The sequence below is a fragment of the Cyphomyrmex costatus genome, unplaced genomic scaffold (assembly GCF_001594065.2).
Source record: "Cyphomyrmex costatus isolate MS0001 unplaced genomic scaffold, Ccosl1.0 scaffold193, whole genome shotgun sequence".
In the NCBI taxonomy this organism is placed as follows: domain Eukaryota; kingdom Metazoa; phylum Arthropoda; class Insecta; order Hymenoptera; family Formicidae; genus Cyphomyrmex; species Cyphomyrmex costatus.
In genome coordinates this window covers 786,988-797,358 of record NW_017275965.1, presented here as the reverse complement: position 1 = coordinate 797,358, position 10,371 = coordinate 786,988, and the positions used below count along the sequence as shown (strand labels likewise).

Below are 10,371 nucleotides of genomic sequence, written 5' to 3'. Positions count from 1 at the left end.
GGGCGTTCCTAAAAAAACAATATTCACAATATAGCCGTCCTCTACTTCGATGACCGTTTCAGTTCTGGACCGGAAGCGCGCGCATGCCTTTGCCAGGTTCTCCTTCTCCGTATTCGCGAAAGACGCCTCAATAGCTTTCACTATAATAACTTTCGACGCAATGTTGAGATATCGAGTCTTGTTGGAGTGTCGCTCAATCACTAAATAATCCAGTGGATTCAAGTTCGGGTTGTTAGGTCAAAATTCCTTACTCCAGAACTTGTTCGCGTCTTCTTCGGACCCGCGTCGGATGGGTAATCGCGTAGTGACGGGTATTATCGTAAACTATCGATTCCGAAGAACGTGCGTCCAGCGCGAAAACTTTCAAACAATCATGGCTCTCCGGTTATATTCTTAACAGTCTTTAACCAGCTTGGCCATGACAAAATTATTTTTTGTTCCCAATGGATCAAGCTTACTTGAATGTCTAGTTGTTGGCTGACGACAAGTACGAAAAAATTCCGGCGCGCAACCGAAGAATTACATTCGTAATATATAAATTCACACCCGTGATTCAGCTTAGACCGCTGTGGCATTGTCTCATTCGGTTTGAAATTTTGCGGTCCAGTAAGAATTGATATTGTTTATTTTGAAAATTGTCCGGATTCTAATAATACACCTATATATAAGAATTAAAAAGCGTATACATTTCGCAAAGATCGACGTAAGTTGAAAGAATGATTGAGCGTTTATAATGTAACGAAAGACTGCAAAGTGAGACGTATAGTTAAAAATAGAAAGTTATTTAACATTAAGCAATGAGAAATTTTTCAACAATAGATTGTAATAAGTAACGAGAATGATACAGCAATGTGATTGTTAGTTCTGCCGTTGTTCAACATAATGATACTTTTGAGATAGCAATATTATAATAATAAAAATCATAAATCAATACCTTTAATATTATGATATTATGTATCAAATCTTTTATAACAATAATAATAAAATAGTCTTGTAGAATCTTAATGTAAAATTATCCTCGTAATAAAAAAATTGGAAAATATGTATAAAAAGCTAAAAAAAATATCTTATTATTATTGATCCCTCAATTATGCCTTACAAATTAATTTTATATTTAAAAGATACATATATCTATGTAAGAAAATAAAAATATATGAAATTGAAAGAAAAAGTGCGATAAATGATGCGCGATTAATGTAAAAATAAATATATAATTCAATAAAATTTATTTGCAATGCGATGTTGCTGTGTCTAAAGATGACGTTATCATATACATTATAAATTATTTGTATGCGATACTGAACTTAACTTTAAATGATGTTCAAGATATACAAAGTTTAGCACAGTTTAGCACATCAAACTGTATTAGGCAACAGATTTTTATTTACTTTAGAATGTAGGTACACATGATATATATAACGTAGATCAACGTTTCAGTCTCTTTATTACATGCTGAAGATAACCAAAAAATGTAGTCAAAACGTCTATGTAAATTTTTAAAAAATTAAATTATTATATTTTTATATTATTTGCGCACCGCCGACTTTGTAAAAAAAATCTAACTATTTCTCTCTTTCAAAATTTTAATTATCAGAAGTTCTATTTATTTATTAATAAAAAAAATCTGAATATAAAAAATATATAATTTTAAATATTTTATATTAAATTGTAAGAATTATACGTATAATTATATTCTGTTCTAAATTATATTCTATATACTCTCTCTCTTTTATATACCATATATATATCTTTTAATTTCATAACGTTATCAAAAATAACAGTAGTAACGGAACGAGTGCATTTAAAAGTAACATCAGAATATATATGATGAGAGAGATATTAGAAACTCTGCGTAAGAAACAGTGTTGAGGGTGGCAGACCATGAAATTCGTGGTGATCTGTGGAACACTACGATCAAGAGAGATCATATATCGGATAGTTCTGAGAAATATAAGGCCATTTACAGGTTCACAGGAGAGTCGATGAAGGCGAGAATGACCGACGATGTGCAATAAAGGAAACGTGAGATATCTTACGGTGCATCCCTGATTCGAGTACGAGCTGTTATAAACGACACACGTGCTAAGAAAACCGCCGTTATACGTAAAGCACCGAACGTGGTAGGAATTTCGGCTAAAAGATGCTACTATTCACACAAATTAGTTATTTTGATTAAATTAATATGTAGAGATGATGATTAAATTAAATAGATTTATAGTTGCAGTGGTATTAAGAAGTTATAAAAATAAGATTTTGCGTTAAAAAGATTTATTCTCATTTACATTTTAGGTATCTTCATTCATTGTATTGTGAAACCCGATACCGAGAAATCAGTATATTTTAATTAAGAAAGATACATTGTAATATCGTTAAATTACTTATATGTTAAGATATTTTTGCGTACTACTTTATCATATACTTTATATATGTATAACTCAATACAGATTTCTTTAAAAATATATGTTTTTATTATTAATAAATGGTTTTTATTATGGAAGATATTGATAACCAGCTGAATCTCTCGACTTCTGAACTTCTGACAAAGGACTTCAATATTATATTCTACATTATGATTAATATGTTTTGAAGTTTAAACTTCTCATCTGAAAAAAGATAATGTAAATACAGTTAATTGGTAAATTGCAAAAACGGCACCAGTTAAAACTGAACTCTGCCTTTTATCTAACATATGTTATCACATTCACTTAATTAGAATTTAATTATTTCATAAAGTAACAGAAGGCATGATTTCTTGAATATAACAAAAGTTTAGAGTTATAAAAATTTTTATTGTACAAAGATTTTGATATAATGGTATTATAAGAGATATCAATTGTATATAATAATAAAATGTATGAATTTAGAGAGAGAGAGAGAGAGAGAGAGAGAGAGAGAAAGAATTCGTCTAGATAAAAAGAACACTAAAAATTTTCAATCAATCAAATATATTACAGTTGCATATTTTAATTCCAAGCTCTTCTGCAGAAACATACAATAAAAGTTGGTCGTCTATGTGCAAAAAATAATTTTGCCGCTCTAGAAATGTAGACATAAAGTTATTGTATTTAGAACGAGAATCGACTAAAAAAAGGAGATTGCGCTATACTTAAATAGTATGTGTTTTAACTTTTTCTAATTTAAATTTTTTAAACTAGAAAAAGATAAAAAAAATAAGTTAAATGAAAATGAAAGTTAAAAACAATTTCATTGCTCATATCGCTGATCGGTCAGTTTAATACAAAATTTTTTGATTGGTAATATACTGAAAAATTTCTAGACATCAGCTAACGTGAATAAATGCATGCTATGCCGGAAGCAACGGGACTTTTCTATTAAATTTAGTTTATATTGATAAATATGAACAGTAATGAGAAAGACAATTTTAATGAAGATGTTGTCAACATTTGCCGCTTATGCGTTATATACGCGTTGCATTATTCTTTCTAGGCACACTCCTACTCCTTTTCTCCTTTAAAAAGAAAAAATCTAGTAAAGAGACTATAAAATTGAAACTTCTTCTTTTTTAAAGATAGGAGATTAATAAGACAGTTTAAAAATGTATATATATATTATTAATGACTAATTGGAAATATTACCTTCTGCTTTCTGTAGAAAGCTTGATACTGGTTGAGATTCTTCTCTAATATGATACTGATCCAAATCCCTCAAATGATCTTAAGATAATATCACCTTTATCTACAATAGTCTCATCTTTATCTACAATATCTGGATCTATTTTTATTTTTATTGTTAACTTTAGATTATTCTTTACTGTGGATGTCGTGATTTCGTGATCGATATTGAATTCGGTAATTTCGTCTATTATCGATTCTAGCATCGAGGAATATTCAAAATGGTCCGCTAGATATTGCAAGCAAGCTTTTGTATTATTGTATGGATTATATGTTTTACACCTTGGTGTAGGATAAGAATATGGTTCACATATCTCGAAGAGTGCATTTGGCAGCAGAAATCGCAAGTATCTTTTATAGTCCATGACATCCATTTTTCTTGATTGTTCGCAGGGGTGGTCCTGATTAGTCGAAAGTATACTCTTCAAAAAGTCATATAAAATAAACGCTCTTGGTGACAATAAATCTATCAAGGGCATACGGAGAACTTTCCTCTCGTGGGTATCTCTTGTAGTTTTAATATGTGAGTCTATTAACATTTGAAGATAATCTTCTGCCCCAGCTGAAGGATATAACTTATTTAATTTTTCAAGGGCGAACGTTATATTTGGCAAAAGTTCATCTAGTTTATTTAGTTTAGTGAAATTGAGCTCAGATTTGTGATCTTCAGTTGGTTCAGTGGTATTGATCTCGGGTTTGTGATCTTCAGTTCGTTCACTGGTATTAATCTCGGGTTTGTGATTTTCGGTTGGTTCAGTGGTATTAATCTCAGATTTGTCATTTTCAGTCGATTCAGTGGTATTAATCTCAGATTTGTCATTTTCAGCCGATTCAGTAGTACTGATGATTTTTAATTTGTTTCTTAATTGTTCAATATAACGCGTCAGAGCTTGCAAGCAACCTTCTACTTTCATAAAAAATTTTTCCCTATACTCAGGAGGATTATATAATGCTGTCCAAATGTCGTCAATTGTCTTCTCTCTCACTGTGTCGCAGTAGTTCTTCAAATCTTCTTCCTTAAAGATGTTACTAGATACATTCAATTCCTTTGGTAACAAAAGATTTAAAAAAGGATATTCATGATTGTCAACATCTATAGAACGTTCCTCTAATAATTCGTCTATAGCATCGAGTATCTTAAAAGAGTTTTTTACAGAAACATTACATAACTTATTTAATTTTATTAAGGACGATGTCAAATCGGATAATAATAGAGAAGATTCTTCGTGATCTTTGGTTGATTCGGTATTATTAATTTCGTCTTTGCTTGTTGTCGAAAGGTAAATAGTTTCCTCGAATGAATGTGACACTATTGCTAGGAGTAACACTATCAACAAATAGTCCTTCATTGTTAACTTCTTGTTTAATGAAGAAAAACAATAACGATATTCTTTTAATCTCTCGATTATGAGACACACTATACAGCACACTTCAAAATCGTCTAAACATTTTTAATACGAGAGGATACTTTTATAGTCTGATGAGGCTTACGAAGAAGTAGGACTTTTAACTGAGGAATGTGATAGTCGTTTATTCTGATAACAATATGAAAGCTTTTGAAGAACTTTGTGAACGATTAGATGATCTGAATGCTTTTAGGCAGAAAGTATAAAAATATCTTTTCTTTATTGTCTATGGATATGATACTAAATGTATTATGTCACAGTTTAAATGTTGCTTTAGTGTAAATGTATACTTACTAATCATATACTTTACTATATATAAATATATACATTGATTGTGACATATATACTATATATATATATATTAAGTTTTTAAATATATATTATCTTTTTATTCCTAAAATATATTTGATTAAGAAGTTTGGATAGGATGCACAAACTCACCGAATAACGTTAATTATTTCCAAAACATGAAATTCGTTACAGGAAAATACGATTAATGTTGAATATCCTATTACTAGATGTTTTAAAATTAGTAATAATAGATATTGAGATATTATTCGTGCGTGTAAAATAACTATAGGATAAAGATATTTTCTAGATATATTTTGCATAATACTAGAAAGCATATGTTAGATATACATATATCATTAATATAATATGTATAAAATATTGTATATTTCTTTTAAAGTTATATTTCTTTTAAATATAAGCTTATAATGGAAGAGTACTTAAATATAAGCAATGGAAGAGTATTATGTCTAAATTGCGGAATAATGCCAAATACACATATTATTTTTTCAATGATTAAAAAGTAAAATACATCTTTATATAAGTTTTGCTATATAAACAATTATACATACACAAATTTTAATTACTAACATGTTACATGCATTATTTTGTTAATTTTAAGCAACATATAATATTTATATTATAATATATTAATATTTTATGAGGCATGCTATTATTGCGTATCTATAGCATAAATTTATCATATTAGATTTATTTGATTACATTCTTGGTTTTTAATTTTCGGTTATATTAGATTAAATATATGATTTATGTATAGGAAAGTGCTACTTTCATAGTGTTTCATTAAAAGTTTTGCTTCATATCGATGCTTATATTCCGATAAATACTGTTCACTATACTTGCCAAATCTATATAATAAATCCAAATTTATAATAAATCTATAATATACATATATTATATATATATAATATATGGCATAAGTTATGTGTTTAGTATGTATCGAAGTATTGCATGTTCACCGTGTTGATTCCATCATCTTTATCTTGTGATCCTCATCGTTGTGACTTAAACATTCTAAATTTTTTTTTAAATGTTAACACACAATTAGAGAAAATTTAAATTAAATTCTCTTAAACAAAACTAAAATTGATAAGCCGAAGCATATGATATGCTAATAATTTATTAAAATTTGCGTATATTTTAAATTTGTTTGTACAAAGATTGAACTTATTAATTATAAATTAATAAATGATTAATTGTTTCTATCTGAAAAAGAAATAATCTATGTAAATTTGGTATTATTTTATAATTTACATTTAGTACTTTTCCTTATCATTATAATTAATAGCACCTGTAAGACTGCAACCACAAAGTAGTTCTGCACTGAAATTGCATATATTCAGGCAATAGTATGTATGCAGATTATAAGTATATTTTTGTATCACGTACGTTTACAGATATGAGAAATATGTTCAATAAATTCAACATACTTTCCAATAATAAATTCATATGCTTTTCTTAAATCTCTCGCAGTACATAATTTGTGTCACGTGCTGAGAGAGATAAGTTTCTTCGCTTTTGCGATTTATATCGGTTAAAGCAACCTATTGAATACCACGCAATAGATTCTTATTATATTGTCGAAAAATTCATATAGAATTGATTAACATGCCTATACACAAAAATCACAAGCAGTATAAGTAGACAATTCTCAACGTATCAAGTTAGCGCGTCTAGTTTCTCGAGAATGCGTTCTCGAAAAACGAGACTATGTGCGGGGAACGATGACGAGGGAAACACAATGTCCCGAAGCGGGACAAAGAACAAGTGTATGGGGGGGGGGGGGGAGGCAGGAGGCGCCGATTGTCGCGAGGGTATCGCGAGACAGAGGAGGAAGAAAAGGAAAAGGAAACCGTGGAATCCCGGGTGCACCTGGGAGCGCACGGAGAAAGAACTTGCGAGAGAGTGTGTAGGAGATCGGATTCCCGGCAGGGAATCTATCCGACGCGGGCCGGAGAGGTGAGGCGGATGAGAGATCGAAAGGTGTGTATGTGTGTACAGTGGCCCGTTGTCGCGGAGCGGAGAGCGCGAAGGACGTGGAGGAAGGCGTGGAGAAGGTAGAGGAGGAAGAGCCTCCGCCGCCGATCACCTCGCTGAAGCGATGGGGCCCGTCGTCGCGAGAGCGGAGGCTGTGCGGTTATAGAAAGCGTTTGTATACCGAGGCCGCGCGGCGCGTTTCGCCTCTGCATGCCATCTCCGTTCGCGCGCGGTACTGCTGTTGCCGTCTCGTTGGTACCGCTGCCCGACTGTCCGGAATACGCACGGTGTCCGGAATACGGGTGTTGCAAGTGCTACCAGTCTGACCGACCGCGGTACCAGTTGACCGGTGTGGTACCAGTTGCCGCGTGTTCGTAGCCGCAGTCGCAGTCGCGCTATGCTCCGTCACCATTAACCCGCTGCTCGTGCTCGCGCGCGTGTTCACAGGTGATCCATCGTGGCCGCTGACAGCTGAGATTGGTTGCTCGAAGAGACGTGTGCTTGAGTAAACCACGGTTGTAACGCGGCTCTGAGAAAAATAGAGGTACGTTAGCGCGCGCGATAAGATCAAACGCGGAGGCCCGGACGGCGCGCGGATGTTTAAAAGGCATCAACAAGAACTCGTTCAATCGACATATCTTAAACGTTGTCCCGTCGGGCTTTTGTCTCTTATTAGGACTGTTACTGAAACCTTGTCCGAAGAGACTTTCTATACGCATCATCGTGCGATTCACATCGACAATCTCACACGCACGGCCGCGATTGCTTGAACAGGTGCACGCATCGTGCGCCATCCGGCTGCAGTTTAGAAAGTGCAATGAACCGTTTCCCCCTTTTTCGTGATTTCCGTGTAGTACACTTTACGCGCACACGAGAACGTGCGAAGGCGGGCGCGGGCGCGCGTACTCGTGCGTATACGCGAGTTTCGTGCGCACATGACGCATCATAAGAAGGCGGCTCGTGTGACCGTGTTGCAGTCTCAATGCCAACGCGACTCATACGTCCATTCATGGAAAGAGCAAGATGACTCGAATATCCTGTTCATCCATATATCCAATAAAATGACAATCTAATCCACTTTGCTCTTAATTGCACAAGTGGAATGATTCTCAGTTTTATTCTTTAGTATAAATACAAGTATGTATACTAAAACCTCGAACAAACTTTCTTTATAATTTCACATCGTCAAATCGTGGCAGAAATGTTAAACGAAATTGGCAGCTGCGGTTAAATTTATTACACATTTTTACGATTTATTGCATTCCTATGTGAAAGATCGTTGCATTTTCTTCAAATTGTACATAATATATATTAACATATATATTTTCGTCTATCTGCTACCTGCATTTAAATGCTCAAAGGACAATTCACCGTCGCAAAGCTGGAACGTCGACATTATTATAGTTGTATGGACTATCAGGCGAAATGAATAGGAATAGATCAATGGAATATTTCGTTGTCTTTCAGACGGCGAGAGGAGGTCACGCATCGGGTGGACGCGCACGATCTCAACGCCTTCTTTTCATTTCCCTCGAGGGGCCACGCCAAACTCTCTTTTACATTCGAGAATTCAGACGAGATCCGATCGCACCATCGAATACAGGAAACACGTCGGTTGCGGCGGGTCACAAAGAACGGATCTGAAGATGGCCTACATTACCTAGTCTTATCGCTGAAAGGAACCACTCTGGCAGCCGTACGAGCGATTTGATTAGAAAAGGAGAGGCCCAGAGAGGCTACAAAAAAGAAATGGGTCAAGCATGGTGCAAGGAGAAAACGTCCAAGGCCCAGGACTCCAAGTCTCCGTTGGATCGAGTTTTTGTACGATGCGCGCATCGGGTATGTCACGCGGCAACATGTTTCGCTTTTTGCTCAAGCATAGTCATTAATCGATAATTAATCATGTGTTTGTGATCAATGACGTGCGAGTGATTCGCTAACAAGCTTCGCGTGCGCGAATGTAATTTATGCAAACGCTCGCGATGAAACCTCATGAATATTTTACTCTAGTTTGAAAATCGCTTGCTTTATTATTTTATTCTGTGGATTGGATTTTATGCTTCTCTCTCTCTCTCTCTCTCTCTCTCTTTCTCTCCCTCTAACATTCATAATGCGTATTTGCATATTTTATACATATAATACGTGTTGAAAATAATCGCTCGAACTTTCATATTGACCCCTTTAAATTCAGAGTATAAACGTTATGTAGTACATGCATAGTGGATTCAAGATAGTTGAATCTTTTGACGTTGAGTTTCGTAAGAGAGGAATAAGGCCGACTTCCGCGGAAAATAAGCTAACTTGTGTAACTACGCGATGACTCTCGTATTCGTATTGTATGACGAGAACATCTGTTTGCAATATAATTTTACACGAACGTTAGGCGCGCCGGTCGGTCGCGTCTCTGGTGTAAGCGATGAGAAGCGCGACGGTATGAAAATAAAAAGAGCATACAGAGAGAAGGCCGCCGGTTTCCTCGTGCACTTGAAACGGATACGTGCGTCCTCGTTATTATATAACGTGTATATATATATATATACGATGCTCGGACTGTACCAATCTGCGAATGCGTGTTAGGCGTGCGTGCCACGCTAATTCGGAATCTCGGGTATGCGGATGCGATTGCAATTACTAACGACTTGCTGCTTTTACTTGTGACAGCGTAGAAACGATAAATTATATTAAAAGGATTAATAGGGGTATTTTTCAAGTGAAAAGATTCAACGGTATTCTCCTGGTAACTTCCGAGCAACTACACGCAGCTGCAGATTCGAATCGCACCTCGCGATTTAAGTTCAAAGTTGCGATATATACATATACGTCTAATATATTTTTCTAAATAATAATTTACATGCTTCATATTACATTGTCGGTTTCATCGATCTTGCTCGGGTTTCGATGCGCGATCTTGTATTTATTATTCAGAATTCATTCTCTGACGATGTTTTCGCTTCTGTTCAAAGGTGATGGGCAGGATATATATTTGGCGTTAAAAAGCAACCTTTAGAACGCAAATGGTCATCGGTAAATATATATATATATATATA

At 34.5% G+C, this 10,371-nt stretch overlaps 2 protein-coding genes across 3 annotated transcripts in view; one reads left to right on the top strand and one right to left on the bottom strand.

The window, feature by feature from the left end:
• Positions 1-10,371, bottom strand: part of Phyhd1 (Phytanoyl-CoA dioxygenase domain containing 1) — a 140,927-nt gene that overhangs the window by 21,972 nt on the left and 108,584 nt on the right. The gene's annotated exons all lie outside the window — the stretch shown is intronic.
• LOC108772903 (uncharacterized) overlaps positions 7,543-10,371 on the top strand; it is a 21,296-nt gene continuing 18,467 nt past the window's right edge. The window contains exons 1-2 of one of the 2 annotated variants that reach the window (XM_018538551.1): positions 7,543-7,868; positions 8,792-9,163. In XM_018538551.1, coding sequence (XP_018394053.1) covers positions 9,074-9,163 — 90 coding nt within the window. In that variant the 5' untranslated portion in view covers positions 7,543-7,868; positions 8,792-9,073. Of the gene's footprint in view, positions 7,869-8,350; positions 8,462-8,791; positions 9,164-10,371 lie in introns of those variants that run through there. The other variant, XM_018538552.1, reaches the window with a different exon arrangement.